At 41.1% G+C, this 17,409-nt stretch overlaps 1 protein-coding gene across 1 annotated transcript; it reads left to right on the forward strand.

Moving 5' to 3' along the window:
- The first annotated feature begins 1,798 nt into the window (after positions 1 to 1,798).
- LOC124262668 (solute carrier family 49 member 4 homolog) lies at positions 1,799 to 14,249 on the forward strand. Its single transcript, XM_046697176.1, has 10 exons — positions 1,799 to 2,180; positions 2,842 to 2,932; positions 3,527 to 3,668; positions 5,477 to 5,528; positions 5,802 to 5,852; positions 7,998 to 8,127; positions 8,506 to 8,682; positions 9,984 to 10,102; positions 11,134 to 11,316; positions 13,738 to 14,249. The coding sequence occupies exons 1-10, from the start codon at positions 1,799 to 1,801 to the stop codon at positions 13,863 to 13,865; spliced, it is 1,455 nt and encodes a 484-aa protein (XP_046553132.1). The 3' UTR covers positions 13,866 to 14,249.
- Positions 14,250 to 17,409: the final 3,160 nt, after the last annotated feature.

Genomic DNA, 17,409 nt, shown 5'->3' on the forward strand with positions numbered 1-17,409 from the left:
GTTTAATTTACATTTATATACTGCCGCTTTTGCGCTGCTGACGGATTTTCCAGCTTCGTAGTTTCTTCACTGGGATTAGGGTCAAGAAATTCTTCTTCAAAGAAGCTTTTTACTTAAAAACCACCAAAGATGCTGCCGAGATAGAAATTGCCGATGTCCGACATGTTTGTTTACAAACAATAGGGTCAACGAGCTCGTTGTATTCATACGCGGTGAATCGGTCACTTTAATTAGCGGTCTTAAACTGCCATTTAAGAACGGTTTTGATGAGCTCTCAGCCAATCAGAATCGAGTATCACACAATGTCGTGCTAGAATTAAGATTTGTACGACATATTTTGGCCGCCACCTAGAAGCACTAAGCTCACTGCACCAGTTAGATACACTGATGTACATAAATACTATATGTGTGTGATAATATACAACGATTAGACCGCATATCAACACGGATAGGTCACAGGACCAGCAGGCCAGTGTCACCGTATTTTTCTAGGGCAACACGAAGAGACTTCATGAGCACAACCCTTTCTTACTGTAGATAGCAGAGCGACCTGTCAGTCTGTAGTGGACTGGCTGATATACCCTACTGGGTCGGAGAAACGGGTAAGTCAAAAAGTGTGACTAACAGTAATACCCCTATCACATCAAACTTGTTCTCAAAATGTTCTTGAAAAAAAATGTTCGGATCGGGCTTGAACTGTGGGCTTTCATTATGTTCTACTCGTTAGTACGTTTGTGTCGTTCTCACGCAATTCTTGCTTCGTCAACACTGTGTTTAGTACAACTTCTTTTATTTCGTAAGTGCACGATAAATGTCCGATATAAAAGAAGTTGCTATCCATCAAATATGTCATTAGTGACTGAGAGCAGCAGCGATTTTAGGCTGAGCATTTTAGGCATCATTTCAATCTTACTGAAATTATATTGCATGTACTCGCAGACTATTGTTTTCTTTGGTTCATAGTGTGTTTATATATATAATATGTCAATTTGAAACAAGACACGTATATGAGAGAGATTGTTATTAACAGAATCTTTCTATACAATACTCGTTTCCATCGTATTATCTTCTGTCAGTACACAGTTCCTGTGAATGCATTCCTGTCATGATATGAAAAATATTCTCATAAATACAATCACCCGAAAAATGTATAATTTACATTTTCTAATTTCAGCATCTTATTCATGTATGTTAATTATACCGTCCTTCGTAAAAATAATCAATCTTAAATTGCATTCGGTTTCACATAAAAAGTAATTTTTAAAGATTATGAAGGATTTAAGCTCGCTGTTCATTGTTGTACATATTATTGTGATACTTTCACACATGCAGGGCGCTTCGGTCTAGATTCTAATGCCGTTATGAAGCAAGCGGTGTAAAGAAGATGGTGAATATTCTTACTATCTTGTCACGTTATCTACGTGCACTTGCTTGATAACGGCGTTAGAGTTTAAACTTACACATCGATACTACTTCTACAACGGTGAATACACGTGTTATCCTGTCACTATTACAAATCTACTTTCTAATTATCAGGAGGCGGTGGATTAGCCTAGTTGTTAAAGCCTAGTTGACACGTAGAAGACCTGGGTTCGATTCCCTACATGGGTACAATGTGTGAAGCCAATTTCTGGTGTCCCCACAGTGACATTTCTGGAATGTTGCTAAAAGCGGCGTAAAACTAAAAGTCCCTCACCCACTATTAGCATCAGAACATGACTGAATGTAAATCATTTGTGTGCGTAAAGTTTGATTATTTTAGGTATGACGAATTGCTTACCATTGACACAGGTTCATCATGGACGACACAAAGACTCCATTGTTAGCAGACCAGGAGGACCACTCTTACTCATCAATCGGCGGTTCTGCCACCATTAACCCGGACAGGAAGTCTTCAGAATCGTCTATAGACATACACACCTCGGCATCTCAGGAGGCTGGGAACGTTACACAAGACGATGTTAATGTTAAACTGTATAAGAGGCGATGGTATATGTTAGTTGTATTTTCTCTGATGTCGGGGACTCAGTCTTTTGTATGGAATACCTGGTCGCCCATATCAACTTCCAGTGAAGTAGCGTTTGGATGGAATGACGGGGTTATCTCCCTTATGGCCAACTGGGGGCCTATAACTTACTTTATTGGGATGCCAATATTCGCCTGGATGCTGGATATGAAAGGTGAACAGAACTTAAATTGTTTCCAAGTATTGACTCATTCACGATGCTATCTTCTGTCATGTCTGTGCTAGAGGCAGTTGGGTACCCCAGTGGTTAAAAGCGTTCGCTCGTCACGACGACGAAGACCTGTGTTCGATTCCCAACATGGGTACAGTGTGTGAAGCCCATTTCTGGTGTGTTCCGCCGTATTATTGCTGTAATATTGCTAAAAGTGGCGTAATGCTAAACAACTTATTCAAAGACTACCCTCTCACTGAAGCACAAAAATACAAACTTTCATCTTTTCACTTTCCTTTTTTGAGGCAAGAAGTTATGGCATCATTCATTTAAGGGGACATAGTACGACTCAACCACTGCCCGTGTGACTTTAAATCTAAATTCATTCACTCATAGTCGACACAGTCAGCAATACAGAATTACTCTTACGTTCCTTCGGCGAGCCAGTAATCAGAGCTCTACCCGAATTTTGATTGTAGGTTTTACCAACAATCTCATATCTGCCTGCCCTCTGTCGGGAATCTCTATATTGCATATCAAGCGGACAGTCGTGTCATAACTCAAATATTGTCCAAAGTGGTCTCAGACAAAACAGAGATTTATGTTTATATACATGTATTGTCCTTTGCAGTGTTTTCATAACTCATCTCTAGGTTTGTTTAAGGTTTGAGGGTATCATCTCTTCTGAGCATGTTCTTGATAGCAGCCGGATGCGGAATACGATGTATAACCACCACCCCACCATGGGTCACGTGGTCAGTATAGTTATCGTACACTCACTTAATCCCAGATCATGTTATCACCTGTTATCACTTCAAATCTACCTCCAGAGAGGCATAAAAATACATAATTTGGAACAATGACTGGAGGATCAAGATTTAACACCGACTACTTGGTGAAAAATTTATATAATTTGCTTTATGTATAAAGCTAGTCCATGGGTAGTACATTTATCATTATTTAAAAGCTCTGCAATCCGGCAGCTGTCAATTCCGGATCTCGGCATGAAAAGAGCCGCCCGAATATGTGTTTATACAGTAATCAGTGCTGTCTAATCCGGCGCGTGGCAAGGAGTCAGTAATCCTGTGTTGAAACTACATGGTTGCCGACAAAGATAATTAATCTTAGGTTGGGTGTACTTGTACATGTAATTAGTGAGTTGAGAGAGAAATTGAGAGAACCACCTTATACAACAATGTATATGAGAGTGATAAAACTGGTTCAGTTCTAGTCGTAGGTAACCGTGTCAGCTCTACAATCCGGCACGCTGTCGAAACCGGATTATTTTTTCAGTCCCGACGTGTGGCGGTTTAGACAGCTTCCACTGTACTATGTTTTTCTCTCTCCAGGACAATGCACATTGGTCAGTTTCTGAACGGTCTTGGTGGGCCGGTTGGGACAGGCGGACCCCCCTCCATGTCGGCCGCGTGGTTTCCGCCCAACGAGAGGACCACAGCCACGGCCTTAGCCACAGTCATCAAGTTCCTCATGGTAGCTTGTTCTTTCGTAGTAGGTAAGTCATGGTCTTTTGACAAACATGTTTCTCACCGATTAGGTTTCAGAGTCAGAATCTATGTCAGTCAGTCATGGAATCACAATTAGATATGCAGAGATTCCATTTCAGCAGCACTACTGGTGCAATGCCTCAATGGCTGCATACAAATATGTACGTCTAACTGCTTCGTTCACTCGAACCGAGAAGCGCTAATGAGCTGATTAAACAGTTCGCTTGACGCACACTGCTTTGGAGTTGGAGTTGTTTCTTCCAGCAGAAAATAGTGAACTATCTCGTTTAAATTAGATTGCGCTGCAGTGGTACTATTGTTTGTGTTTTTTTATTCAATCTGTATGGTTTTACATCCAGGTCCCCAACTGGTACCAGAGGTGCATACGATAAACTGTACAGTTGATAACTTAACCATGAGGTGTGTATCATTTTATGACTAAAGTACTGTCGGAAATAGAAAAAACAACTGTTTTTAGGCTGTTACTCTGTATCCCTAAAATTTACACAACTGCAAATAGCAAATGTCGAAATAACCCACTTCGGCCTAACTTGGCATTCAGTGGGATGTGTAATAGAATATCCATTAAAGCATGTTTACTCGTAAAATCGGGCAAAACTTAGAAAAATACGAATAGCTGCTGAAAACAATAGATCAGACTATAGATGGCAATTAGGTCGCTCAGCCAGGTATGACGACGGATCGTCGACTCACCTGGCATGAAATGCACGTGCTGCCTACAGGCACAAGGGGTCATCTCAAAGATATTTTGTGCTTTTTCATGTGTGTTGACTATGCCTCATCTATTGATTAACATCTTACGTGTCTTTCTTTCATGAAGTTTATGTTGAGATATGTAAAAGAGTATGATACCTGATAACCATAGAAACGCATCGTATTGAATGTATTAGGTGGCATGACCACCCGATCGCGAAGATCGACAGAACTGGATATTATTTGTAAATTGTTATGACATGCCGTGTACTTCCCCAGTATAATTGCCCTAAAGGATTATCTTATCTTAGCTGCTATCTCTATCCCCAAGCCCGACCCGAACGATGGTCTGCGACACCCGTCCAGGTTTTGCTTTTGAGACAAACCCTCCTATCTGTTTCTTTTTATAGTGACAGTGAGACTCCATGGTACCTACATCCTTAATAGTTTCAGCATGAAAGTTATTATTTTTTTACGCCAACTATCGTTAATAATGAAGCTACGTCTAATTTCTTTTGTAATACAATATCGTCGCACACTAATTTGCATAAAGCCATGGTCTGTTCCAAATAAATCACTTTGGACTTAGAAAAAAACCCGCATTGCTCATTTCTGCACTAATCTCTCCTCAGTAAAGTCCTTTTTCTACGTTTCTTATGTCCCTACCACTTAGACTTGTAGTTAGGCCGAACTTAGTTTAACAGATATTTCACACTTGCACATATCAACTACAGAAAATACAGTTTTTTTCTATTTCCGACAGTACTTTAATATCATCCTGTACGATGTACTGTAAGCCTTTGTGGGAAGAAGAATTATTTTAGAATGAATTTTATGAGGTCTTATGTGTAGAATTAAAAGGAAAGAAATAAGAATACGTGATTTATGTATGGAAGGTGTTTTAATTGTTAGTTAATTGTCTCAATATGACCTAAGTGTTCTCGAGTATGTGTATGTGTTTGCTGTTATTTTAAAAAAAATCGAAAACGTATGTCTTTTCAAATAACAATTTCACTTGAAATAATCATATTAATGTAACATTCGTCTAAATTTTTCTTAAGTTTGTCCGATGTATCACAGTTTGAAGAATTTCAACTCGGAAATGGCTGCATCAACGACACCAATGTCACTGGTAAGAAAACAATTATCTCCATAACATTTTCAATTTGTAATAGAAGAGCAATAATTTTGAATGCTACAATACTCAAAACAATATTGAAACCATATACACCGTGTGATTATTATGGTAATCTTTTAAGCGGAGGAGAATGTATGTGTAAAATTACGAAAGAGTCAATATATAAATTGTTATCACACGAGTAACAGTTATGAAATTTTCCGTCTAAGTGTTGGATTTATTTATAACCCATGTTTTATAACCATGTATGACTGGTTGTGCTTCCAGTGCCGAGTGTAGCGAAACTGAGAGAAGACATAATGTTCCTCATGTATATAGGTAAGGAAATTAGTTTAAAACTTAGTTTTCAGGACGAATAACTTGTAACTGTCTATCAAGATAAAAGTAAACTACTCTTAAGAATATGAAGTTATTTCAGAGTGTGGTCAGCTGCATAAAATACATTTATAATTTCACCATTTATTTCTGTGTAAATTTAGCCAGGAGTGAAATATACTTTACGATCATGCATTTCAGCGTGGGAAAGTACTTTACTATCATGCATTTCAGAGTGAACAAGTACGTTATGATCATGTTTTACAGATTGAACAAGTACGATCTATCTTTTCAGTGTGTACAAATACTTTACGATCATGCATGTTTGAGCATGTCTTGTTTGTTGGGCAATAATGTACACATGTACATCTCAAATCTGCAAATACTATTATTAAAGTCCAAGTACTTTACAATCACTCATATCAGTATGTGCAAGCACTTTACTATCATTCATTTCAGTATGTGCAAGTACTTTACAATCACTCATTTCAGATGTGCAAGTACTTTACTATCACTCATTTCAGTATGTGCAAGTACTTTACAACCACTCATATCAGTGTGTGCAAGCACTTTACTATCACTCATTTCAGTATGTGCAAGTACTTTACAACCACTCATATCAGTGTGTGCAAGCACTTTACTATCACTCATTTCAGTGTGTGCAAGTACTTTACTATCACTCATTTCAGTAGTGCAAGCACTTTACAATCATTCATTTCAGTATGTGCAAGCACTTTACTATCACTCATTTCAGTGTGTGCAAGTACTTTACTAAGTACTTTACTATCACTCATTTCAGTAGTGCAAGCACTTTACAATCATTCATTTCAGTATGTGCAAGCACTTTACTATCACTCATTTCAGTGTGTGCAAGTACTTTACTATCACTCATTTCAGTAGTGCAAGCACTTTACAATCATTCATTTCAGTGTGTGCAAGTACTTTACTATCACTCATTTCAGTATGTGCAAGCACTTTACTATCACTCATTTCAGTGTGTGCAAGTACTTTACTATCACTCATTTCAGTAGTGCAAGCACTTTACAATCATTCATTTCAGTGTGTGCAAGTACTTTACTATCACTCATTTCAGTAGTGCAAGCACTTTACAATCATTCATTTCAGTATGTGCAAGCACTTTACTATCACTCATTTCAGTGTGTGCAAGTACTTTACTATCACTCATTTCAGTAGTGCAAGCACTTTACAATCATTCATTTCAGTGTGTGCAAGTTACTTTACTATCACTCATTTCAGTAGTGCAAAAGCACTTTACAATCATTCATTTCGGTATGTGCAAGGCACTTTACTATCACTCATTTCGAGTGTGTGCAAGAGTACTTTACTATCACTCATTTCAGTAGTGCAAGCACTTTACAATCATTCATTTCAGTGTGTGCAAGTACTTTACTATCACTCATTTCAGTAGTGCAAGCACTTTACTATCACTCATTTCAGTGTGTGCAAGTACTTTACTATCACTCATTTCAGTAGTGCAAGCACTTTACAATCATTCATTTCAGTGTGTGCAAGTACTTTACTATCACTCATTTCAGTAGTGCAAGCACTTTACTATCACTCATTTCAGTATGTGCAAGTACTTTACAATCACTCATTTCAGTATGTGCAAGCACTTTACTATCACTCATTTCAGTATGTGCAAGTACTTTACAACCACTCATATCAGTGTGTGCAAGCACTTTACTATCACTCATTTCAGCATGTGCAAGCACTTTACTATCACTCATTTCAGTATGTGCAAGCACTTTACAATCATTCATTTCAGTGTGTGCAAGTACTTTACAATCATTCATTTCAGTATGGCAAGCACTTTACTATCACTCATTTCAGTATGAGCAAGTAGTTTACAATTACTCATTTCAGTGTGTGCAAGCACTTTACTATCACTCATTTCAGTATGAGCAAGTAGTTTACAATCACTCATTTCAGTGTGTGCAAGTACTTTACAATCACTCATTTCAGTATGAGCAAGTAGTTTACAATCACTCATTTCAGTGTGTGCAGGTACTTTACAATCACTCATTTCAGTATGAGCAAGTAGTTTACAATCACTCATTTCAGTGTGTGCAAGTACTTTACAATTATTCATTTCAGAGTGTGTAAGTACTTTACTATCACTCATTTCAGAATGTGCCTGGTCCGTTGGCTTGTTTCTGCTGATGTTGCTGTATTTCCCCAACAAGCCCCCAAACCCCCCTTGTGTGTCGGCGTCGGTCAAGAGAGAGAGCTTCAAAGAGGGACTGAAAGATCTGTTAAGGTACATTTACACATAACCACTACCCCAAACCCCTCGCCTCTCACACCTCCATAAACAGCAACGACAACGTTAACAAGAAATGCATTAAATTAACCATACAATGTTGGAAACAACATAGTCATGCCGTGAATGCACGACCATTTTCGATAAGTTAATTTTAGAAGCTGAAACCAGACCAAATAGGATCCCAAAGAAAAAGCGACAACATAACCCTTCCCAAACACGCACAGACACACAGACTTCATTTAAAACATCACAACAATACCAAACCAACACCGAAAAACAAAACATTAGCGAAACCCAAGCACCAACAACAACAATCAGCCCCCAAGGAACCAGAGCATGATAATGATGCTGTTCCTATTTTGCCTTCACCAGGAGGTATCAGTTCTGGGTGCTCGCCCTGGTGTTCGGCTTGGCCGGAGGGGGTAGTACCGCGTGGACAGGGGTGCTGAAGGTCAACATGAAACCTACCGGCATCAGTCAGGACCAGGCGGGCTGGATCGGCTTCTACACCTTCTTTGCCAGTTGTGCCGCCATGATGATAGTAGCCAGGTGAGCTGGTGTTGTGTGTTATCAACAATGTGAATTGAATGTTTCTACCTCTGTCTGCAAACATCCTGTCCTTATTTATCATACTTTCCCTGGAAGAAATCACTGTGTAAGTTTGATTCAATGTTCTTTTTTTATTTTCGTTTCGATAACCTATGTTAGAAATGGCCTTGGTTATGTCTCTAGCTTTGTCATCACTACACCCATACTCGTGTGTATACGTTTAAGATCTGCATCACTTTGAGCTGTCCGAACACACCAAGCTAGCAGCTATATAACAGATAACTGAAAAATTGTTGTAGCCGCCAGCAATACTCACTCACTCAGTTACTCACTCACTCACTCGCTCGCCCACACACCCACTCACTCACTGTGTCTGTTGCAGGCTGGTTGATGTGTTCTCCCGCCACATGAAGTGGTTCATCCCTCCCTCCCTCACTCACTCACTGTGTCTGTTGCAGGCTGGTTGATGTCTTCTTCCACTCATCACTCGCTCACTCACTGCCACTGGTTGATGTCTTCTCTTCCGCCACGAAGTGGTTCATCACTCACTCACTCACTGTCTGTTGCAGGCTGGTTGATGTCTTCTCCCGCTACATGAAGTGGTTCATCAATCACTCACTCACTGTCTGTTGCAGGCTGGTTGATGTGTTCTCCCGCCACATGAAGTGGTTCATCACTCACTCACTCACTCACTGTCTGTTGCAGGCTGGTTGATGTATTCTCCCGCTACATGAAGTGGTTCATCACTCACTCACTCACTGTCTGTTGTAGGCTGGTTGATGTGTTCTCCCGCTACATGAAGTGGTTCATCACTCACTCACTCACTCACTGTCTGTTGTAGGCTGGTTGATGTGTTCTCCCGCCACATGAAGTGGTTCATCACTCACTCACTCACTGTCTGTTGTAGGCTGGTTGATGTATTCTCCCGCTACATGAAGTGGTTCATCACTCACTCACTGACACTGTCTGTTGTAGGCTGGTTGATGTGTTCTCCCGCCACATGAAGTGGTTCATCACTCACTCACTCACTCTCCCGCCACATGAAGTGGTTCACTCACTCCCTCACTGTCTGTTGTGGTGGTTGATGTGTTGTAGGCTGGTTGATGTGTTCTCCCGCTACATGAAGTGGTTCATCACTCACTCACTCACTGTCTGTTGTAGGCTGGTTGATGTGTTCTCCCGCCACATGAAGTGGTTCATCAATCACTCACTCACTGTCTGTTGCAGGCTGGTTGATGTATTCCCCCGCTACATGAAGTGGTTCATCACTCACTCACTCACTCACTCACTGTCTGTTGTAGGCTGGTTGATGTATTCTCCCGCTACATGAAGTGGTTCATCAGTGCGGTGTACTTCATCGCGGCATCATTCTTTGCCTGGTTTGCCGTCATATGCACTGGACTGCTGCCGGCCACCTTACGTAATTATCTCCACTTACCTAACACATGCTGCCTACTTTAATCCAGGTTTAGTACGATTCTTGGTTTGTCAGCTGGTCCTCCATGGTTGCAGCTAGTATAAGGCATGGTGATAACTGTCTTGATAAACAGATCTTTTATTTGCATTCGATACCTCTCTGGGTTCTGAGGAACCTTCTACAGGAAGTGGAGTTATTTGAACCCTGAGCCGTCTTTGTCCAGCAAATAAACACGAAGGAAGAATGGGTTCTTGAGCCAGTCAGATGTCGCTGTCTTAAAACCGTTCAGTTTTACCACAGCTTGTAAAGTTCGTTATCAGAAAACCCACTCAGAACCCACATCTGTCAGTAGCGTACCTGCCTACGCTTAATGTTTTCGGCATTTTTTTACATGTGGTATGTTGTGGATATATTTTATCAAGAGTAGTCTCCCTTTCAATGAAAGATGGATAACTCTAATGCTACTTTGATGCCAACATGGCGTCTCGCACTGCGAAAACAAATATTTTAAGTTTTCATCTGTGAAAGATGATACTAATGAGCTTGCTCCTCAGCCAGAGGAAAAAGAGTATCCGGTCCAGAGTCCCATGCACCACCACTATTAGATCCGGTCAATTATGGAAATGGTTTGGCTGATCAGGAAAAGAAAGATTTCCTTACATCGAAATGGCAAGATTATCATTTGTTCAAATTATGTTTTTATACAAAATAATCAGGAGCTAGCACTCTGGCATTCAATTCTTTCTATGTGCATATGAATTGTTTACTCACCTCCGTTAACAAACACACACACACACACACACACACACACACACACACACACACACACACACAGTTGGCGAACACTTGGTCTCATCCCAAGTTGACATTGATTCATAAACAAATGCTAATGTTATTGTCGGAATCGTTCAGCTGACTCTGCTAACCCAAGTCTTATAGATGTGGGAAGTGTTTGTCGTATATATTTCTGTATATCTGATTGCTAGACACGGGGTATATCGGACCATATTGCAGTGTGACTACTGTATTTGTAGCTGTGTTATACGTGAGCGTGATAACGGGTCAGACAGCTCTCACGACGGCTATTCCAATCATCTTTGAGATGGGCTGCGAACTCACCTATCCTATCGGAGAGGGCACTACCAATGGTGCCATGACACTCATGAACAGCGCTGGAGCTCTGGTCTTTTTGTTGGTGCTTATGATTCCAAATATTGGTAAGTGGATACAATTGTGGTCACATTCTCTTGTGTTCTTTTTCCGATAGAGATATTTGAATAGCATATGAGTCAAATAAAGTCCAGTCAATGAACAGAATTAGTTATTAAATAGTTTCTGTCAATGTGAATAGTATCTTGAAGATGAGAGGATATTTCTGAGGTCAACTGTAGTCCGAACTTTAAGAATAAAGACAATAAGTTAAACTATCTGTCGTGGTATATCAGTTTTCATGGTGTATCTACATTGTTACAGGGACAGTGTGGATGAACTGGGCATTGGTTGGAGCCATTGGGGTTTCAATACCCATGTTGTTAGTGATCCGAGAAACCCACCACAGACTGGATGTTGATGAAACTAAAGTCGTCAGAGATTAACACCTAACTTATCAAACGGATGCCTGGGTCAGCTGTGTTCCAGTATCATTGTGACATCGACCCCCATTCCAACTGAAGTATAAGGAGAGCGTGAAGGGTGCATAATAATGACAAACGTACTGGTGCTGCTACTGCTACCTGTCTCATGGTATACACCAATTGAGTGATATCAAACGTACTGCTACTACAACACATGCTGCTGCTACTACTTGTGTCATGGTATACTACTACTACTACTACTACTACTACTACTACTACTACTACTACTACTACTACGGGGCGGCGGGGCAGCCTAGTGGTTAAAGCGTTCGCTCGTCACGTGGAAGGCCCAGGTTCGATTCCCCACATGGGTACAATGTGTGAAACCCATTTCTGGTTTTCCCCTCCGTGATATTGCTGGAATATTGCTAAAAGCGGTGTAAAACCAAACTCACTCACTCACTACTACTACTACTCTCCTACTACTACTACTTCTTCTACGGCTACTACCGGTCTCATGGCATACATCTATTGAGTGATATCAAACGTACTACTGCTATTACTACTACTACTACTACTACTACTACTACTACTACAGTCGTAACATACATCTTTTGTGTAATACCACATTTGTCAATTCAATTTTGTGCAATACTGTTTGTATCTTCATTCATATACTGTCGGCAATAAACACTTTCTATGTTTTCATTTAAGTTATTGACTGAATCGACATATCATTATCAAGTCACGTGTGTGCAATATAGAGTGAACAAAATGTAATATTGATATAATGTTTGAATAAAAACCAAAGAACATTATCCTGGTTTAGTGATTATTTTTGTACAAATGACATTGAGATTGTTTCTATCATGTTAGTGACAACACCAGATGTCTGCAGAATGATGTCACACACACACCCAACAAACAAATAGAATGTTCACTTTAAAACGTGCCTGCTCGAATGTACCCCAAACGTTGTGATATGTGGACACCTAAGGCGATAACTGGTAAATATTGTCACATAATGGGGAAGGTCTTTTCATACACAATACATTTTTGCTGATATATGTATTAAACAACAAATAAGAACATCAACTCCACGTAGGATCTGAAGTGTTTGTGTGAATTACCGTCATTAAACATTGTTCTCAATAACAGGATGTGCTCAGGAACATTAGTAGTGCAAGAAACAAACACATTTTATTATTTTTATTAATAATTTCATTATTTAAATCGACTCGCAACCACGTGAAATGAGTAGATATGATTTATGTTTTTAAGAAAAAACCATTATGACTAAAATGTCGCTTTTATATTTCCCAGACCTGACTTTTTAGTAACTTAATCTTTTAGTTTTAGCTGAATTGTTCACTGTTACACAGACAAAACGGTTGTTGTAGAGCTGTTCTCTACCCCCAGCTGCTGTGTACATCAGTGTGTTAGCTGGAAGGATGGTGATGAGTTCATCTGTACCCGTCATCTTCGAGTTTGGGTGTGAACTGACCTACCCCATCGGCGAGGGCACGACGAACGGCGCGATGACGATGATGAACAACATTGGAGCGTTCATATACCTTCTGATCTTCATGATTCCTGGTATAGGTAAGAAGCCTATTTCTGTGAAGAAATCACATACCGTTGATCACTTGTTGATATTATTCGACCGCGTTCGTTGTCTGATCGATAGAGAGTCCACGCGGTTGATGGTTACTATTGGTTAGACGTTAAAAATGGTAATTATTGTTACCTTGCCTGGCACTTGGCATTAAAAGGGTAAAGTAAGGATGTGCATGTGTGTGAGTGAGAGTGAGGGAGGGAGCGAGTGAGCATGTGTGCGTGTTCAGTAATATTGAAGGCCACGTTAAACACTTTACCTTACAACATTCTCGTTTCAAGCTCAAACATACTGTATAACACAAACAATCAAAACATATACATCGGTGATTACATTGCATTCAAAAGTTTTCACAAATGGAACTACTTTCTGTTGAAATCAAAATGGCGTCTCCTAGACATACGGCATTTCTTCTCAAGTCAAATGCATGCTTTATGTATGGTTTGCAGGTACGGTGTGGATGAATTGGACTCTGGTTGGCGCCGTAAGCCTCTCAATACCGTTGTTGTTGATGTTAAGAGAGAAACACCATCGACTGGATGTGGATGAGACAAGACCAGGACTCACCACGAACTGATGTGCAGTACCAGCTGGTTCCTTGGATGTACGGGATGGGCTGGTCATACATCCTTGTCTCCTTTGTTGCTTATGCATTTTCACAACGGAGAGGATTAAACAGGACTGAGAAAACGTCTACTGGTTCAGTGAATTTTTAAGGCTAGAATTATCTTTGCAACGTTAGTCATGCGTTGTTGTTTCTTGAGACTGGTTTAAAAGCAAAGGCATTTTTTATTATTAAACAATGGAATTTAGGGAAAATAGCATATTACACCAACGAACCCAGCCGTGCATCCCATGCATATTAACAAACATACCTTCCAATGCCCTGACTTCAGGGTTAACCTAGGGTTGACGTCGTTCATGATGTATTACATCCTCGATCAAGATGCTAAAAGTATTTTCCTTCCTCGGAAGCTTAAGACTATCATCACTATCATTATATACGTGGGAATCCATACAATGGAAACGTGTTTGTCGCTATATATGTTGACTTTGAAGTAGGCACCACTTAAGACCATATCAGTGTTGACTACCTTCATACGGAGGCTGAAGACCATACCAGTGTTGACTCCCTTCATACGGAGGCTAAAGACCATACCAGTGTTGACTACCTTCATACGGAGGCTGAAGACCATACCAGTGTTGACTACCTTCATACGGAGACTGAAGACCTAACCAGTGTTGACTACCTTCATACGGAGGCTGAAGACCTTACCAGTGTTGACTACCTTCATACGGAGGATGAAGACCATACCAGTGTTGACTACCTTCATACGGAGGCTGAAGACCATACCAGTGTTGACTACCTTCATACGGAGGCTGAAGACCTAACCAGTGTTGACTACCTTCATACGGAGGATGAAGACCCAACCAGTGTTTTGACTACCCTAATACGGAGGCTGAAGACCATACCAGTGTTGACTACCTTCATACGGAGGCTGAAGACCATACCAGTGTTGACTACCTTCATACGGAGGCTGAAGACCATACCAGTGTTGACTACCTTCATACGGAGGCTGAAGACCATATCAGTGTTGACTCACGGAGGCTGAAGACCATACCAGTGTTGACTACCTTCATACGGAGGCTGAAGACCATACCAGTGTTGACTATCTTCATACGGAGGCTGAAGACCATATCAGTGTTGACTCACGGAGGCTGAAGACCATACCAGTGTTGACTATCTTCATACGGAGGCTGAAGACCATACCTGTGTTGACTACCTTCATACGGAGGCTGAAGATCAAACCACTGTGGCCTCTGACCAACGTTAAAAAGGATCTTAGTAACATCCGGACTGATGAATCCGTTCGTACTGTGTACTTGTTAACTGTACAAAGTGTGATATGTGATATTTATTGAAATATTTGTTTGATAGCTTTACAAATGTCAGAATACACAATGTTCATCCCAAATATATATGTTACATTTTCGATGATGTGTGTGTGAGTTGAATATGTCTTGTGTTTAAAATGATGTTTGTATTACTGCATTTTCCATACATATTTTTGTGAATTGAATTAAATAAAGGGTATTTAATCTCCATTGGGTATATTTTTTATTTACTAGTAGAATCAAACAATTTGTCAAATAAATCTATGGCTATTTGAGACAATATGTACTGTGACTGACCAATGTAGGTGTGGGTGTAAACTCTGCACAACACAAGGGTGTCAGGTAATCTCTTAAGCTGCTGGGCTACTGACCAATGTAGGTGTGGGTGTAAACTCTGCACAACACAAGGGTGTCAGGTAATCTCTTAAGCTGCTGGGCTACTGACCAATGTAGGTGTGGGTGTAAACTCTGCACAACACAAGGGTGTCAGGTAATCTCTTAAGCTGCTGGGCTACTGACCAATGTGGGTGTGGGTGTAAACTCTGCACAACACAAGGGTGTCAGGTAATCTCTTTATTTGCTGGGCTACTGACCAATGTAGGTGTGGGTGTAAACTCTGCACAACACAAAGGGTGTCAGGTAATCTCTTAAGCTGCTGGGCTACTGACCAATGTGGGTGTGGGTGTAAACTCTGCACAACACAAGGGTGTCAGGTAATCTCTTTATTTGCTGGGCTACTGACCAATGTAGGTGTGGGTATAAACTCTGCACAACACAAGGGTGTCAGGTAATCTCTTAAGCTGCTGGGCTACTGACCAATGTAGGTGTGGGTGTAAACTCTGCACAACACAAGGGTGTCAGGTAATCTCTTAAGCTGCTGGGCTACTGACCAATGTAGGTGTGGGTGTAAACTCTGCACAACACAAAGGGTGTCAGGTAATCTCTTAAGCCGCTGGGCTACTGACCAATGTAGGTGTGGGTGTAAACTCTGCACAACACAAGGGTGTCAGGTAATCTCTTAAGCTGCTGGGCTACTGACCAATGTAGGTGTGGGTGTCAACTCTGCACAACACAAGGGTGTCAGGTAATCTCTTAGCTGCTGGGCTACTGACCAATGTAGGTGTGGGTGTAAACTCTGCACAACACAAGGGTGTCAGGTAATCTCTTAAGCTGCTGGGCTACTGACCAATGTGGGTGTGGGTGTAAACTCTGCACAACACAAGGGTGTCAGGTAATCTCTGAAGCTGCTGGGCTACTGACCAATGTAGGTGTGGGTGTAAACTCTGCACAACACAAGGGTGTCAGGTAATCTCTTAAGCTGCTGGGCTACTGACCAATGTGGGTGTGGGTGTAAACTCTGCACAACACAAGGGTGTCAGGTAATCTCTTAAGCTGCTGGGCTACTGACCAATGTGGGTGTGGGTGTAAACTCTGCACAACACAAGGGTGTCAGGTAATCTCTTGAAGCTGCTGGGCTACTGACCAATGTAGGTGTGGGTGTAAACTCTGCACAACACAAGGGTGTCAGGTAATCTCTTAAGCTGCTGGGCTACTGACCAATGTAGGTGTGGGTGTAAACTCTGCACAACACAAGGGTGTCAGGTAATCTCTTAAGCTGCTGGGCTACTGACCAATGTAGGTGTGGGTATAAACTCTGCACAACACAAGGGTGTCAGGTAACTCTTAAGCTGCTGGGCTACTGACCAATGTAGGTGTGGGTGTAAACTCTGCACAACACAAGGGTGTCAGGTAATCTCTTAAGCTGCTGGGCTACTGACCAATGTAGGTGTGGGTATAAACTCTGCACAACACAAGGGTGTCAGGTAATCTCTTAAGCTGCTGGGCTACTGACCAATGTAGGTGTGGGTGTAAACTCTGCACAACACAAGGGTGTCAGGTAACTCTTAAGCTGCTGGGCTACTGACCAATGTAGGTGTGGGTATAAACTCTGCACAACACAAGGGTGTCAGGTAATCTCTTAAGCCGCTGGGCTACTGACCAATGTAGGTGTGGGTGTAAACTCTGCACAACACAAGGGGTGTCAGGTAATCTCTTAAGCTGCTGGGCTACTGACCAATGTAGGTGTGGGTATAAACTCTGCACAACACAAGGGTGTCAGGTAATCTCTTAAGCTGCTGGGCTACCCCAGACCAAATGTAGGTGTGGGTGTAAACTCTGCACAACACAAGGGTGTCAGGTAATCTTTAAGCTGCTGGGCTACTGAC

The sequence above is a fragment of the Haliotis rubra genome, unplaced genomic scaffold, assembly GCF_003918875.1.
Source record: "Haliotis rubra isolate DU_JTF1 unplaced genomic scaffold, ASM391887v1 Scf85, whole genome shotgun sequence".
Taxonomy (NCBI): domain Eukaryota; kingdom Metazoa; phylum Mollusca; class Gastropoda; order Lepetellida; family Haliotidae; genus Haliotis; species Haliotis rubra.

Excerpts from the sequence above, each read along its gene's own strand:
- LOC124262668 (XM_046697176.1), top strand. The coding sequence starts at position 1,799 with ATGGACGACACAAAGACTCCATTGTTAGCAGACCAGGAGGACCACTCT. Across the intron at positions 5,853-7,997 it reads AATGTTCCTCATGTATATAG|AATGTGCCTGGTCCGTTGGC; the intron begins GTAAGGAAATTA and ends CACTCATTTCAG. Across the intron at positions 8,128-8,505 it reads GGACTGAAAGATCTGTTAAG|GAGGTATCAGTTCTGGGTGC; the intron begins GTACATTTACAC and ends TGCCTTCACCAG.